Source organism: Apium graveolens, chromosome 10, assembly GCF_009905375.1.
Source record: "Apium graveolens cultivar Ventura chromosome 10, ASM990537v1, whole genome shotgun sequence".
Taxonomy (NCBI): domain Eukaryota; kingdom Viridiplantae; phylum Streptophyta; class Magnoliopsida; order Apiales; family Apiaceae; genus Apium; species Apium graveolens.
Window position 1 is genome coordinate 239,156,728 of NC_133656.1, and position 16,615 is coordinate 239,173,342.

The 16,615-nt window shown below is 34.2% G+C and overlaps 2 protein-coding genes across 5 annotated transcripts; one reads left to right on the forward strand and one right to left on the reverse strand.

Annotated features, from left to right (window-relative positions):
• Positions 1 to 3,781: 3,781 nt before the first annotated feature.
• On the reverse strand, positions 3,782 to 8,726 carry LOC141689332 (uncharacterized). Of its 3 annotated transcripts, none has more exons than XM_074493597.1 (3): positions 7,168 to 8,726; positions 6,772 to 6,844; positions 3,782 to 4,076 (listed from the first exon to the last, which is right to left on the reverse strand). In XM_074493597.1, exon 1 carries the CDS (start codon positions 8,346 to 8,348, stop codon positions 7,614 to 7,616), a length of 735 nt encoding a protein of 244 aa, XP_074349698.1. In that variant the 5' UTR covers positions 8,349 to 8,726; the 3' UTR covers positions 3,782 to 4,076; positions 6,772 to 6,844; positions 7,168 to 7,613. The 3 variants fall into 3 exon arrangements, with proteins under 3 accessions (XP_074349698.1, XP_074349697.1, XP_074349696.1); XM_074493596.1 differs by having other exon boundaries at positions 3,782 to 4,402; XM_074493595.1 differs by having other exon boundaries at positions 3,782 to 4,402; positions 6,772 to 8,726.
• A 4,965-nt stretch (positions 8,727 to 13,691) lies between these two features.
• LOC141688995 (uncharacterized) lies at positions 13,692 to 15,731 on the forward strand. Of its 2 annotated transcripts, XM_074493154.1 has the most exons (2): positions 13,692 to 13,790; positions 13,898 to 15,731. In XM_074493154.1, exon 2 carries the CDS (start codon positions 13,967 to 13,969, stop codon positions 15,554 to 15,556), a length of 1,590 nt encoding a protein of 529 aa, XP_074349255.1. In that variant the 5' UTR covers positions 13,692 to 13,790; positions 13,898 to 13,966; the 3' UTR covers positions 15,557 to 15,731. The 2 variants fall into 2 exon arrangements, with proteins under 2 accessions (XP_074349255.1, XP_074349256.1); XM_074493155.1 differs by having other exon boundaries at positions 13,692 to 15,731.
• The last annotated feature ends 884 nt before the right edge of the window (positions 15,732 to 16,615 follow it).

Below are 16,615 nucleotides of genomic sequence, written 5' to 3' on the forward strand. Positions count from 1 at the left end.
AGAAACTATCGTCGATTAAAATGAAAATAAAGATATCGATGCAAATTTACGCCTAAAAGGAAGAAACTATCGTCGATTACAACGGAGATTACAAATAACGTCGCAATTTTAATATTTTATTAATAAAAACGGGTGTCCAACAATTTATGGAAAAATCAACTTGAAACTAACAACTTCGTTCCAACTTCTGAAATATTTGTCTTTCCATTGTAAGATGGTTAAAATTTTGGTATGGTCGAATATGATTTTGTGATAAAATTTATGTAAATTATGGTAACTTTTATATTTAGATTCGTTTAAGTACGCACATGTGGATTAATTTTTATTATATACATAATTTCATATTCAATTTAGGTGTTGGATTGCGCTACGACTATATATAGATTGTGAGTTTTAATTTAGAAGTAAAAAATGGCTAGAATCAAAAAAAGCAGCGCGATAATACCTCTAGATAAATAAATTTATGACATAATTATGATTTTACTTATGATAATTAATTATTGTTAATTTCGGGTTACTAGTCGAATTATGGGTAACTTAAGACAAAATTTTAGCTTACTTATCACGGATTTTCGGATACTTATGATATTATTCATCATTTTTTTAAAATAATGAAATTTTTGCAATTAATGGTTGGCTTGTGGGTCCAAGACAATAACTTACGACATACAATTATTTTAAATTAGAAACAAATTACCGTCGAAAGTATAACTATCATTACATTTTAGATGGTCCCTTTCGATTTTTGGGCTCGATGGTTGGACCATGCAAACTAGAAAGACTTTTTCTTAGATAAAGGAACAAATTATTTGATCCATTTCCATATCGCTCATAATATATATCATAACCCGGCCATCCATTTCAAGTGCATATCCCATTTTTGCACATCAGGGTTATGAAAATCCGCGAGAAGTGACAGAAATTACAATGATATTTAACTTGTGACAATTTTATTAAGAACTCAAATCCAAAGCAATAACGTTTTTAATTGAATTGGGAAGAGACTCCCTATTCAAACTACGACCTAACAAATAATATGACTCCCTTGTAAATTGATGGACAATCTTATTAGCAGATCGCTTGACAAAAAACAAGCTAATTTTGTTTACACTGCGCAACATCTCACGACAATCCTCGATGATCAGTCCGAGATAAGATCTCATAGGGACATGACTTCTCATCGCCTGCACCATGGATAAGCAATCAGATTCCACAACTGCATCATGCCATCCTCGAGCATCCACTCAGCTTAGAAATTTCTTTCATTACCGCTATATATTTACTCTGTACCCTTCAAACTAAAAATTTCTTTCATTACCTATGCTATATTATTAATTTCTTTCATTACCTATGCTATATTATTTTATAATAATTTTGGTACTAATTTGATATCTTAGTATTACTCATAAGTCATAAATCAAACATTAATGTATAATTTATTTATTTTTCGCTAAATACAGTAAAACATCGATAAATGAATATTTGGTAAACGAATTATCTCGATAAATGAATACTACTATTTTTTGATCTCAACATAATAGAGACAATATAGTTTTGATTTGAATAAATGAATAATCTCGATTAACGAATAAAATATTTTGATTTTAAATATATTTATTTACTTAAACCGTAAACATCAATGTATAATTATATACGCTGACATCTTGTAAAAATCAAAACACATGTGAATATATTAGTTTCTCCTTTTATTATTCTTTTTTAAATTTAGGAGACTCTAGCTGATTTTATTTTAATTTGTTATGTGCATGGATGAAGATGTAGAGAAGCTGAAGCTTAAAATTGAGCGACGCCGAGCTCGAGCCATTAATTATCTACTTCATTTGTATATATATTTATTATTTCATTTTCAAGTTTTATTTCATTTGTAATAAAAGTTTGTATGTAATTAAATAATAGTAATTAAGTAACTGAATGGCCGCCATTTGCCTTTTTCTTGTAAATAAGTGGTGTATTGTTTTTGGCTAATTATAAATGGTGAATTTTGGTTTGTTTTGATTTATTTAAATAATTAAAAGTGGTATAAATTCAAAATGAAATTCATGCATGACTCACTGTTAATGAAAAAAAAAAAAAGTTAGGCGCATATCTATACTATACTATTATAAGAAGAACACCCTCTCTTTGGTAGTTGTTCGGTATAGTTGTTTGATACGGTAAATATCAACCGTCAGATCTAAAGACAGATATACGAGAACCATTGGATGTAATAATCAAATAATATTATATTAATATTTAAGCTGCTCTCATAGGTTCAGGGTTGAAATCCCGTCAACAGCGTATTATATTTAAATTTTTAAATTTTTTATTTTTAACAATTCTTACATGTTCAAGATTCGAGTCCTGTGAACAACATATTATATATTATATTACTTATTTTCAGTCAAGTCTCAAATTATCATAAAATGTATATTATTATAACTTATTATATTCTTCAATTTATTTTTCAACTATTAAAATCTATACTTATATATTAATAATTTTATAATAAAATATATTATTCAAAATTATTCGAGTGTTGAAAACAATTCGTGCATATCACGGGTTATAGGCCAGTACATAATGAAATGAAGAATTGGACATCACGAATACCGATACACGCAAGAATATACTCCCTCCATCCCCTCAATTCTTTACATCGATCGACACGCATTTTAATACTTTTATTAAATGTAGTTGTATAACTTTTTTTAATTTTTTTTTCTAAACAAAAATATAATGTACAAATTTTTATATAAAAAAAGAAATTTTTTAAAAATGAATTACGGAGCTGTATTTTATAGTTATCTTAAAATACGTATCAAATATATGAAAGAAAATGTAAAGAAATTAAGGGACGGAGGTGGTAAATGTTATTGTATATTCACACTGTGGGAGATGATTATATTGTCTATAAATAGGACGTCTCAGCTAGGGCTATCATCGAGCCGAGCCGAGCCGAATACTGCCAGGCTCGGCTCGAACTCGATTAAAATAGTTCGGGTTCGAACTCGAGTTTGACCGAACCAATAATTTTAAGTTTGAAACTCGGCTCGTAAAATGTTCGGTAGGCTCGAGTTTGGCTCGAAAACTCGAATTAATTCACTAAATATTAACAAAAATTCGAAATATGATCGGTTCGACTCGAGTTCGGCTCGAGTTCGGCTCGATAAAAATAAATAATATATAAAAAATATTAAATATTTACATAAAAATATATATTTTAATAAAAAAAATTAAAAATAATAGAGACTGGATAAGACTCGCGAACCTTACGAGCCGAATAATTTGAAACTCGAGCTCAGCTCGGTTAAAAATTAGAAAAGCTCGAGCTCGAAATCGGCTCGATTATTTTCGAGCCGAATTCAAATTTTTTACGAGCCGAGTTCGAGTAGCTCACGAACAGTTTGAACCCCTAGTATCAGCTAGCATCTAGCCTCTGGCATGTACAACAACTCTCTCTCTCATTAAGAATAAAAATATTGACCCTATTGTTGTTTTCTTTTGCTATTATATCTTCTTAATATTACCACAAGTCCTTAAATTATTAGTATCAGTGGGTATGTAAATTTATAACAAAAATTAGTTTCATGCAATGAGAAAAACTTTTAAGTAAAAGTTAGTTTCATCAAAAGTCGTCAGTGTTGGTAATATTGACCAAGGTTAGGTACTGCACCAGCAGTATTTCTAGAGTTTATTGAAGTTAACAAATCTCCATTAAAGCAATGAAGATCAAGAAAGTAGATGAAACTGTAACAGAATTGTATATGCACAAGACTGTAAGTCTATATTTTAGCTGAGAGGAAAAATAGAAATGATTACAGAATATTGTAACTGAATTGAATTATAAAAGGTCTACTAAAAGACTATTTATAGTTTGACTTGATTAGACTACTACTAGAGACTACTAGTATTAACACTCCTCCTTCAGATTGGAATGTGATGAAGAAGACAACACGTTCAATCTGGAAAGCAGATTCCAATGAGCTGAACGAGACAATCCCTTAGTTAGAATGTCAACAAGTTGATAAGCACTAGGCACGTATACCGGCTGAATTAACTTCATTTATACTTGTTCCCTGACAAAATGACATTCAATGGCAAAATGCTTAGTTTTCGGATGAAAGACAGGATCTGCTGCAATATCAAGAGCAGCCTGACTGTCGCTGTATATCACAGTTGGATAAGACTGAGGAATAAGTAATTCTTTGAGCAACAAGTGCATCCAAGAAAGATCACAAGCAGTATCAGCCAGTGCACGTAATTCAGACTCAACAGTAGATTTAGAAACAACTCTTTGTTTTTTAGAATGCCAGTTCACTAAAGAACTACCAAGTAGTATACAAAAACCAGATACACTTCGACTTGAATCAGGGCAGTTAGCCCAATCACCATCACAGAAAGCCTGCAGTTACAAATTTGAAGTAACCAATAAATGAGGGACCCTGGGGACTTGTAAAAACTGAATTAAGTGATGAACAATATAAGCAATGTCAGGTCGTGAAACAGTGAGATATAAAAATTTACCCACGTATTTCCGGTAAACTGAAGGATTATCTAAAGGAAGACCTTCATCTAAAGATAATTTGACATTAGTGTCCACAGGAAGAGATAGAGGTTTACTATCTTCAAGACCAGCATCTACTAACAAGTCATGGATGAATTTATGTTGGTGAAGAAAAATTCCAGAATCAGAACGAGTTACTTCTAATCCCAGATAATACTTCACTAAACCTAAATCCTTTATAGTAAAAGACTGATCAAGAAAAACTTTGACTTGGGAGATAGTCTCAGAACATGTACCAGTCAAAAGAATATCGTCAACATAGACCAAAGCTATGACAAAAATATCATGACGATTAAAGGTAAACAGGGAGTACTCTGCAGTTGTTTGTTTGAAACCGAAAGTAAGTAAAGCTGCTCCTAGTTTCTCAAACCATAACCTGGAAGCTTGTTTTAAACCGTAGATGCTTTTATTGAGACGACATACAAGAGGTACAGCAGAATTATACTGAGGATGGCCCTGTGGAAGTTCCATGTACACTTCCTCGGGTAAATCGCCATGTAAAAAAGCGTTATTTACATCAAGTTGATGCACATGCCAACACTTAGCTGAAACAATAGAAAGAATGGTCCTAACAGTAACCATTTTGGCTACGGGTGCAAAAGTGTTGTGATAATCCTCCCCTGCAGTTTGGGTGTAGCCTTTGGCCACCAAACGTGCCTTGAATTTATCAATAGCACCATTAGCTAAGTACTTGACTCTGTAAACCCAACGACAACCCACAACCTTTTTATTCTGCGGTAAAGGCATGAGAGTCCATGTATTGTTTGACTCTAAAGCAAGTAATTCCTTTGACATAGCCTCAATCCAACGAGAATCAGTTATAGCTTGGTTATAGTTGTAAGGTTTCTTAACAACATCTTTACTGACAACACATGAATAAATTGTGCTAGGAATTTTAGAATAAAGACTAAAACCATATTTAGTTGCATCAATTGGACAATCTTGCAGGACTGAAGTTGCAGAAATGCAGTTATTAGCAGAAATGGTAATAGAAGAAACTGTATAATCTTTAAACCAAGAAGGCTAGATTTTTCTGCGTAAAGATACATGAGGGGCTGAAACACTGGGCATGACAGATGGTAATGTACCGGGTAAATCAGTAGAAACTGAATCAGGAGTAGGCTGAGCAAGGAAATCAGGAGAGATTGAATCAGGAGTAGTGAGGGTAGGTAATGAAGAATCATTATAATTTTGTGATGAAAGATGAATTTCATGAACAGGAGTGTCAAATTCATGACAAACTGGATCAGGAGGGATGAAAATGGGGGAAGATACAGAAGGTTGAATGGAAGGAAACTGAGTTTCATCAAAAATTACATGTCTGGAAACATGAATAGTTGATGTGATAGGATCATACAGCTTATAACCTTTTTGATGGGATGGATAACCGATGAAAATTATTTTAAGGGCAAAAGCAACCAACTTATCACCTGAATGAAGTGACATATAGGCAAGACAACCAAACGCCTTTAAATGACCATAATCAGGTGGTTCTTTGAATAATTTGGCATAAGGAGTATCAAAATTCAACTTGGAGTTTGGCAATCGATTTATCAAATAGGTAGAGGTAAGTAAACAGTCTCCCCAGAAAATGGTAGAAAGTTTACTTTGAAATAAGAGTACTCGAGTCATTTCAAGAAGATTTCGATGTCTTCTTTCAATTTTACCATTTTGTTGGGGGGTATATGGGCAAGAAGTTTGATGAATAATTCCATGTTTGGAGAAAAAAGAAGACAATTCTGAGTTTACAAACTCTCGACCATTATCTGAACGAATGCACTTAATAGAACGCTTAAACTGATTTTAAACATAAAAATGAAAATCCTGTAAAGCCTGAACAACGTGTTGTTTAGTAGGTAGATGAATTGTCCATAAGACTCTAGAATTGTCATCTAGGATTGTAAGAAAATACTTGCAACCATTGCAAGTTGAGGTGCGATAAGGTCCCCATAAATCACAATGCACAAGATCAAAGATGAAATCAGAATAAGAATGACTGATTGGAAATGGAAGTTTGCTTTGCTTAGCTAAAGGGCAAGTATCACAAGACAGTTTATGAGAATCAGATTTTAATCCTGACAATAATGGTATTTTTGACATAATTCGACTAGGGACATGACCCAACCTTTGATGCCATAACAAAGGTATAGATGCTGCAGCAATAGACAAAGCAGCAGGAAAAGAAGTAGATGAAGTGGAAGAATTACCAGGTTGATTTTGAAGCTAATATAACCCTCCATCAAGTTTACCAAGAATCTGAGGACTGGTCTGGGACTGGTCCTGCATAACACACTCGTTGGTAGTAAAGTAAATGTGAGAATTAGTCTGTGAAGCCAATTTGCTAATAGAAAGCAAATTAAACTTGAAAGAAGGAACTAAGAGAACATCATGAATAACAATGGTAATTGGCTTTAGCATAACAGATCCTGAATGAGTGACAACAGAAGTATCTCCATTTGGAAAGTTAACTGAAATTGGTTCCGGCAAAGCCTTAATGTCATGCATTGCTTTACTGTCACAACTCATGTGATTGGTAGCTCCAGTATCAAGTATCCACACATTGCTTGATAAATCAGAAATAGAAGTCAAAGAGAATATTGTACCTGCCACATTGTGTCCATATACAAAAGGTATGGAAGAGACTGAAGATTGAGGACCAGTACCATTCTTAAAAAAACACCGCATTAGTGTATTCATTTGTTGCTGCAGAACAGCCATCTGAGAATTCAAATTAGAGGAACTCTCTGATGCAGCAGTTGGATGAAGAGAAGAACTAGAATCAGAACTTCCAGAAGATGTACTGATGTGCATAGCATGATCAGATTATGAGGCTGTGAAGTCTGGGGATTAGAAAAAACTCCAGTAGGCTTATTAAAGGGCCTTTTCTTGCCTTTGTTATTAGGGTGATAAGGATGATCCAAAGGATATCCTATCAACTTGAAACATTTATCTCGTGTGTGGTTTTTACCATGGCAATAGCTACATTCCAAAGAGCCAGAACTAGAAGGCTTATTTTGATGCTGAAAATGTTATTTGGGCAAGCTAACCATCATAGCCAGTGGAGAAGATATAGTATGAACTTGACGTTGCCTCTAGCTGTAGTATAGCTTGTATGTAAGCCCATAAGGAATTGAATCAGCCTCTTCTTTTCTAGCTGTTCTTCCCAGTTTTTAGTGGCACCACAAGTGCACTTAACAACTGGTTCTAAAGCACGTAATTCATCCCATAGACCTTTAAGCTTGTGAAAGTAAAACTCAATGGAATCATTGCCCTGTTCTAACTTGAATAATTCTTTTTGCGTTTCATAGAACTTGTGACCACTAACAACCGAGAAACGATCATTAAGCTCATCCCAAACATCAATGGCGCTGTCCATATAATTCATGCTATTGCTAATATCATCCGATACAGTGTTAAGAATCCAAGTAATTACCATATCATTAACTCGTTTCCAGTGCGGAAAAAGCGAAGAATCAACAGCAGAAGCAACAAAATCACCAGTTAAAATGACAAGTTTATTCTTAGCAGAAAGTGCTATTTGTAAAGAACGTTTCCAGCTAGCAAAGTTATCAGATCCAGTAAGCTTCTTAGATATCAAAATCATACCAGGCTGATCATTATTGTGCAGAAATAATGGATGCGTATTGACATTTATACTGGATACATCATCTGTGTTTGAAGAAAGAGGATCTGAATCACTTACTTGTGTAGTAGTATTGGTAGGACGATGAGAATGATCACCTGACACAGCATTGGCATACGATTGATGTCGTGCAGAAGCCATTAGAATCACAGATAAGTGAATCGATCGTATAAGATCAATTCAAAGTAATCGAGAAAGATTGAGAGAGATCAATCAATTAAAGATTGAGAAATATTGAGAGAGAGATAGAGATCGAGATCGATTGAGAAGATAAAATCTGAGAGAGATCGAGATCGTAAGAATAAGATCGAAAAGAAAAAATGAGAACAGATCGAAAATCAATCAATCACAAGAATATAAACGAGAAGTATATGCGGAATAACTCTGATACCATCTAGATTTATTGAAGTTAACAAATCTCCATTAAAGCAATGAAGATCAAGAAAATAGATGAAACTGTAACAGAATTGTATACGCACAAGACTGTAAGTCTACATTTTAGCTGAGAGGAAAAATAGAAATGATTACAGAATATCGTTACTGAATTGAATTACAAAAGGTCTACTAAAAGACTATTTATAGTTTGACTTGATTAGACTACTACTAGAGACTACTAGTATTAACAGTATTAATGTGGAGAGTACATTACGTAATTGATTGTTGGCCTAGCAGGCTCATGGTGTGATTGTAATATGATCTGTTTAAATTCTGGGGCAAGTTCATCAAGACATTTACGTACCCATGTCACTTGATTAAACGTTTAAAGTCAAATTCATGTGCAGTGTGGGTAATATTTTTCATCAAGGTGGAAACAAATCATCTCATGCAATGTTATAACATGACGTAAGTAAGTGTAACTAGACCTGAAAATTCGTTCGTGTCGCGTATTTTCGTGTTTCGTGTACTTGAATGTCAAACACAAAATTGAAATGTTTAGCGTTCGTGTACTTTTATTTCGTATCATTTCGTGTTGCGTATATCATATTAGTTGAATATTAATATATATTAAATTTAATATTAATATAAATTAAAATATAAGATTTTTAGGTAAAAATTTATAAAATATATGAATAATATATATTCAAATCTCAATTCTATACAATATAATAAAATCAAATAATATTTTAAAAATAAATATGCATACATTTATTATAATAATACATATATTTATAAAAAATATTAAAATTTATTATAATATTTATTTATGTCGTATAATTCGTGTCGTGTTGTGTACTCGAAGGTTAAACTCAAAATCGACACTAAATCTAGACAGTGTACTTTCGTGTTCGTGTATTTTCATGTCGTGTACTAAAAGAGCAAACAAAAACACTAAATTTTCGTATTGTTTCGTGTCGTGTAAGCGTGTCGTGTCCAAAATTACCGGGTCTACTTGTAACATTCTAATACAGCTTTTTGTTCAAGACAAATAATTATCAAAGTGTCTATAAAAGCTCTTTTTACTTGTTAGCTTCAAATCATCCATCTTCATAAACTAGAAAAGATCCTTTCAGTTAATCATCCATCCTTTCAGTTATTCATTTTCGTGAAATATCATTTTCTTATATGTGATTCAAACAATAGCTACAGCATCAGTGCAAATCTTTTGAATTCTCCTTTCACTCTCTCGTATTTAAATGATTTCACTGTGGTCGGTTGTGATGATCGAGCATTGATCACCAACCCTAAAGAGAAGCATTACAGTACTAGTACTGGTTGCAGTTCCGAATGCATCAACGCTAAAGATGTTCTTAATTATGGTTGTTACCGGATTGGTTGTTGTCGAGTACTAATACCAAAAGGTCTAAAGTACTTCGAGGCTCAACTTGAATCAATAAGCAACCATGCCAGGGCTTGGTCGTTTAACCATTGTAGCTATGCTTTCTTGGCTGAAAAGGATAGATTTAAGTTCCGTGGTGCTTCAGATTTATCTGATCCTACATTTATTGAGAGGACAATCGATACTTGACTGGGTACTTGGGAATCAAACTTGTGATGAAGCACAAAAATCAAACGGGTATGCCTGTCAGTCAAATACCAACTGGATTAATTCAACCAATGATCTTCTAGGGTACACTTGTAGATGCCGTCAAGGTTTTCGAGGCAACCCATACCTAGCTAAGCCCAGGCTGCCAAGGTCAGTCTTCATTCAAAACATACTCAAAAACAGTACTGATACAAATATTTAGCACATTGTATCCTGATTGTGCCTGTATAATTTGTTGTGATGCTCTTTGGTAGATTTCGATGAATGTGCTGATCCAAACAAAAAATGGTGCGAGAAAATGTACACCAATACTATTGGGGGTTATTACTGTTCTTGTCACTACAACAAATTCGGCTATTTACGACGGCCAACTTACGACGGAAAAAAATGCGCTCCTAACTTACGACGGAAAAAACCCGTCATAAATGACCAGATTTGTTATAGTGGCACGGGTACTATGGCAATGGCAAAGTTAATGGTTGCATCGCTGTGAAATCCAAATTTCCAGCAATCAAATTCTCACTAGGTAATATATATTTTTCCTCTGAAAATATTGTGTTATTGAAAAGATGTTCATGGATCGTGGGAGTATTGAGGTTGATGATGTATATGCTTTTTCCGTGACATCTGATATTATTATGAACTCCGATCCTGAACCACAAAGTATAGAAGAGTGTCGACACCGAGATGATTGGCCAAAATGGAAAATTGCGATTCAAGAAGAATTGCAATCATTACGCAAGAGAAATGTATTTGGACCTGCAGTCCAAACACCAGCTGGTGTAGTCCCTGTCGGGAATAGATGGGTGTTTATACGAAAATGAAATGAAAGGAATGAAATTGTGAGATATAAGGCCCGACTAGTAGCCCAGGGATTCTCTCAAAGACATGGTTTTGATTACCAGGAAACATACTCTCCTGTGATGGATGGAGTTACTTTTCGTTTTCTAATAGGTATGGCTTGTATGGAAAAACTGGAAACACGTTTGATGGACGTTGTGACAGCATACCTATATGGATCACTTGATATTGATATTTATATGAAAATTCCTGAAGGGTTAAATATTGAGGACACTAAGCCTCGACATCTATATTCTGTTAAATTACAACGATCATTGTATGGTTTGAAACAATCTGGTCGTATGTGGTACAACAGGCTGAGTGAGTACTTATTGAATGATGGATATGTTAATAATCAAGTGTGTCCTTGCATTTTTATTAAAGAATCATCAACTGGTTTTGTTATTATTGTTGTATATGTGGATGATTTGAATATTATCAGTACTACTGAAGATATTACTAATGTTGTTAACTATTTGAAAAATGAGTTTGCAATGAAAGATCTTGGAAGGACAAGATTTTGTTTAGGTATACAGGTGGAGCACTTATCTTCAGGAATATTTGTTCATCAATCAAACTACACTGAAAAGATTCTTGATCGGTTCTACATGGACAAAGCTCATCCACTAACCATACCAATGGTTGTTCGATCACTCGAGGTTGAAAAAGATCTTTTCCGTCTTAGAAAACAAGATGAAGAGACTCTTGGACCTGAAGTTCCATATCTCAGTGCAATTGGCGCTCTCATGTATCTTGCAAACAACACACGACCTGATATTGCATTTGCAGTGAACTTGTTGGCAAGATTTAGTTCTGACCCTACTAAAAGGCATTGGGATGGAATAAAACATATATTTAGATATCTTCGAGGGACAATCGATCTTGGACTATTCTTCCCAAACAATTCAAGATCACTGCTAGTTGGATATGCGGATGCTGGATACATGTCAAATCCTCATTTTGGGCGATCACAAATAGGTTACCTATTTACATATTGTGATAGTGCTATCTCTTGGAAGTCTACAAAACAGACTATGACCGCAACTTCATCAAACCACGCAGAGTTACTAGCAATTCATGAAGCAAGCAGAGAATGTATTTGGCTAAGGTCGGTCATTCAACATATTCGAGAATCATGTGGATTATCAAGTATTTCAGATAGTCCTACAGTTTTATTCGAGGATAACTCGGCCTGCATCAAACAACTTAAGGAAGGATATATTAAAGGGGATCGAACAAAACACATATTGCCAAAATTCTTCTACCCTCATGAACTTCAAGAAAATGGTGATATTGATATTCAACAAGTTCGCTCATGCGATAATTTAGCAGATATGCTTACAAAGTCACTACCTACATCAACATTTGAGAAGCTAAGAAATAATATGGGTATGCGGAGGTTAAAAAGTTTGCTACATCAAAATGTCAAAATGTGAGACATTTTATTGAGGGGGAGGTTGTACTTGTTTTCCTTCGTCAAGGTTTTTATCCCACTGGGTTTTTCCTTGTAAGGTTTTAACGAGGCAGTCAATCTTTGCAATAATTCGCATTTGACAATCAAGGGGGGGGGGGTGTTAAAATATTTGAATAAAAAAAAAGTGATTGTCAAAGCGTATCGAGGAAGTCTCTCAAATCTTACCAAGGAAGACTTGTAAAGCTTATCGAGGAAGACTTGTAAAGCTTATCGAGGAAGTTTTGTAATACTTAATGAAGAAGATTTGAATAGCTTACTTAGTAAGCCTTGTAAACCAACTACTATAAATAACTCATTTAGCTAATGAAATACAACACAACTTTCTCTGCATCTTCTATTCTCCTATACTTCCTCTACATTAAACATAACTAATATTTTCAGTCAAGGTTTATAACAATTTCCAATATATTTGACCATTTTTCAAAATGACATTCACGGTAACACTAGAAATAGAAACTCCTAAACCATATTCCCTGAGTCATTCATAGCAAATCCAAGAGCGTCTTAACTTATTATATATATATATATATAATAAAATATTAGTTTTATTAATTTAAGATATAGATGAAACATTTGTCTCCAACAATTCTCCTTATATTTATTCCTTATTTAATAATTTAATAATATCAATTCATTCTTTTCATTAAAGTAAGAGAGAAAGATGATTTGACTCGTTTTTTATTATAAAATATTCTCACTCATTTTTTAAATATTTTTTGCTCATTCGTTATACGTATTTTAAGGCTAATATAAGCAAAATTTTATAATTTATTTTTATGTATAAAAGCTTAACTATTACATTGTTATTTAAAAGAAAAGATATTTAAAATTATTTAGGGAACGTTACTTTACGGAGCCTAACTTAAAATGCGTGTGGATCCCCGTCTCAAATATTAAAAATTTTGGAGGGACGCATGAAGTAATGTTTAAGGGATTCTTAAAAAAAGAAGAATGTTATTTAAAAATAACCATATTAGAGTAAGTCCAACAACCTCTTAATTCAATCATCAAATATAATGCAAAAAATTAGTTCCTAATGAATTAAGACATAAATAAGGATGTTTGTCTGCAACAATACTATTTATACTTTTTTAGCAAAAAAAAAAAACAATACTATTTATACTTATTCCTTATTTAATATTTTATTATTAAAAACCTATCAAATCAATTATAATTTAACATTTAACGCACGCGCTCCCTTGCACTCGATATCTCTGTAAATCGATTAGAAGCAACAAGAAGACGAATAAGATGAGGTTTTGTTTGAGTTGCAAATCATCATCAGGTATTTATCTTACGCCCTTTCTTCATTCACATTCTCTTCACATTAACCCTAATCATCCCAAAAAACCCTTTATTGCTTCTTTATCAAACCCTAATGCTCAATTACAGCAATTACTTTACGAGAAATCCAAGGTTGGTTTCGATAAGCTCGATGATGCTCTCTTTGTGTTCGATAAAATGCTCAAAATGAAACCTCTGCTTCCTGCTTTGAATTTCAGTCAGCTCTTAGCTGGCCTTGTTCGAATGAAAGAGTACTCTGTAGGTGTCTCTATGTTTAGAGATATGTGCGTTTTATGCGTTCCCGTTAACATATTTACCTATAATACTGTAATCAACTGTTGCTGTCACCTGAATAGACTTGATTACGCCTTCTCGTTGTTGGGCGGATCCATTAAGCGTGGTTTCGTCCCAGATGTTGTGACCTACAGCACTCTTATCAAGGGCCTTCTATCTCAAGACAGGCCTGTTGAGGCTGAACATTTGTTTAGGAAGCTTATTTTATTCAATGAGGTTCAACCCAATGTAGTAACCTATAGCATTATCATCGACGGTCTATGCAAAACTTCAAATACTTTAATGGCTGTCAAGTTGTTTAGAAATATGGGGAAGAAAGGTTGTATTCCCAATACAGTGACTTATTCCACCCTTATTGATGCTTTATGCAAAGACCGACATGTTGATCATGCATTGAGTCTTCTTTCTGCAATGAACCACAAAGGCATTTCACCGAATGTTGTCACCTATACTTCATTAATTCAAGGTCTCTGTAACTTTGGTCGATGGGAAGATGCAATTCAATTGCTAGGAGAGATGAATGCTAGGAATATCTCTCCAAATGTGCATACTTATAGTATATTGATAGATGCATGTTGCAAAGAAGGAAAGGTCAAAGATGCGGAATCTGTGATGGAATTGATGATTCAAAGAGGCCAATATCCTGATGTAGTCACATACAATTCACTGATGGATGGATATTGCTTGCGTGGAGAAATTGATGAAGCCTTAGAGGTGCTCAAAACCATGAGGGGAAAGGGTATATTGCCCAATTCTTGTACCTACAATATTTTTATAAATGGTTGTTGTAAAAAGATGGAAGTGGACAGAGCAATTAGTCTCCTTAAACAAATGCCCCTTGAAGGTTTGGTACCAACAATTGAAACTTTCAATACTATTTTGCAAGGATATTTTCAGGCAGGTAGAGTTGTTGAAGCACGGAACTTTTTCCAGGAGATGTTAACCAAAGGTCAGAAACTGAATATTGTGACATGTAGGATCATATTGCATGGTCTTTGTGAGAACCATCTCGTTGGTGAAGCACTCTCGTTTTTTCACACAATGGAATGCGTTGGTATACATCCAGATATAATTATTTACACTATTCTGATTGACGGATTGAGCAAAGATGGACATCTAGAGAAGGCAAGAAGTCTTTTTGAAAGCCTACCTTCAAAAGGTTTACAACCCAATGTCAAGACATATACAGTCATGATCAGAGCATTTTGTCATGAAGGGTTACTCGATGAAGCGAATGAACTATTTGCGCAAATGAAAGATAGTATTTGCTTGCCTAATAGTGCTACCTACAATATACTTATCCGCGGCAATTTTCGAAACAAGAAGTACAATGAAGCAAGTGCACTCATAGATGAGATGCGTGCTTGCGGCTTCTCAGAAGATGCATCTACCATGTCCTTGGTACTGGCTTTACTTGAATTAAAAGATCAAGATCCTGCTCTTCTTGCTTTGCATAAGAAATACTTGACATAGTTACCTGGTATAATTCCAGCCAGGCTTTGATAAGCTCTATGATCGGGTTTTTTTTTCCAGTTAAAATCTCCAATTGATACCTTTGTTTTCTGTTATGATATATAACTGAAGGTTCCTGTATGAATTTTAATTCACTGCTAGCAAAAATTTCTATAAATATTAACATTCTGATGGATGCATATTATAATAAAAGAGAAAACTAGACCTAACTATATATCTTTCTTGGAGAATTTGGAACTGTTCAGCATTTTGTTACATTTTTGGTTGTGGCTTTTAAGGGGATGCATTCATAAGGTCTATGTTATCATACGAATATGATATACTTCCTAAATTGAATATATATACAAATGTGATTATTAGATGTTCCAAGTCCCTTGCTATGCAGCAGATGTGCTTTCATTCAAGAGGTAATTGCAGACTCTGCTCCCCATTCGAACCCAACAGGATATGACAATGGCCTTCCTTTGTCAATCGCGAACCACTCGGTTAACTGTTTGAGTCAGTTCCATTTTATTAGATCATTTCTAATTTTATATTTATAAAGTTGTCTGCGCTGTAATATAGGAGACTGATGTGCATTATGATCTCTGCTAGTGTGGCAACTGATGTTCCGAATTTGTGTTTTGTTATTATGGTAGTTCTCATAATATTTATCATGACATCCTCAATATCTAATAGAAATGTTTGAAAAGAAGGGAGAAATAGGAGGATGTGAAATTCAGTTGAAGAAAAAGCTTTGGTAGGTTCTTATTCCCTAATAATCTCGAATTGTTGCAGGTTAGATAATGGTAAAATTCATCGTCCAGGTCGCCTCGCGTACGCGAGACACCGAGACATTCGCACAAATCGCCCTTCGACCCGACTCCACCCGAGTCGTGTCATGTCATGGCGAGGCGAGGCGCGCGTGTGTGTGCGCGAGGCCCACACAACACCCATGCATATCTACATGCCTGAGTAGTTGTGCGTTACACTTGCATGTTATACAATATAAAACCACCAACACTCTTTTACCATATCAATGTGATACTCAAGTTTTTACAACTTAATAAACCATAAACC

Excerpts from the sequence above, each read along its gene's own strand:
- LOC141689332 (XM_074493597.1), bottom strand. The coding sequence starts at position 8,348 with ATGGCTTCTGCACGACATCAATCGTATGCCAATGCTGTGTCAGGTGAT.
- LOC141688995 (XM_074493155.1), top strand. The coding sequence starts at position 13,757 with ATGAGGTTTTGTTTGAGTTGCAAATCATCATCAGGTATTTATCTTACG.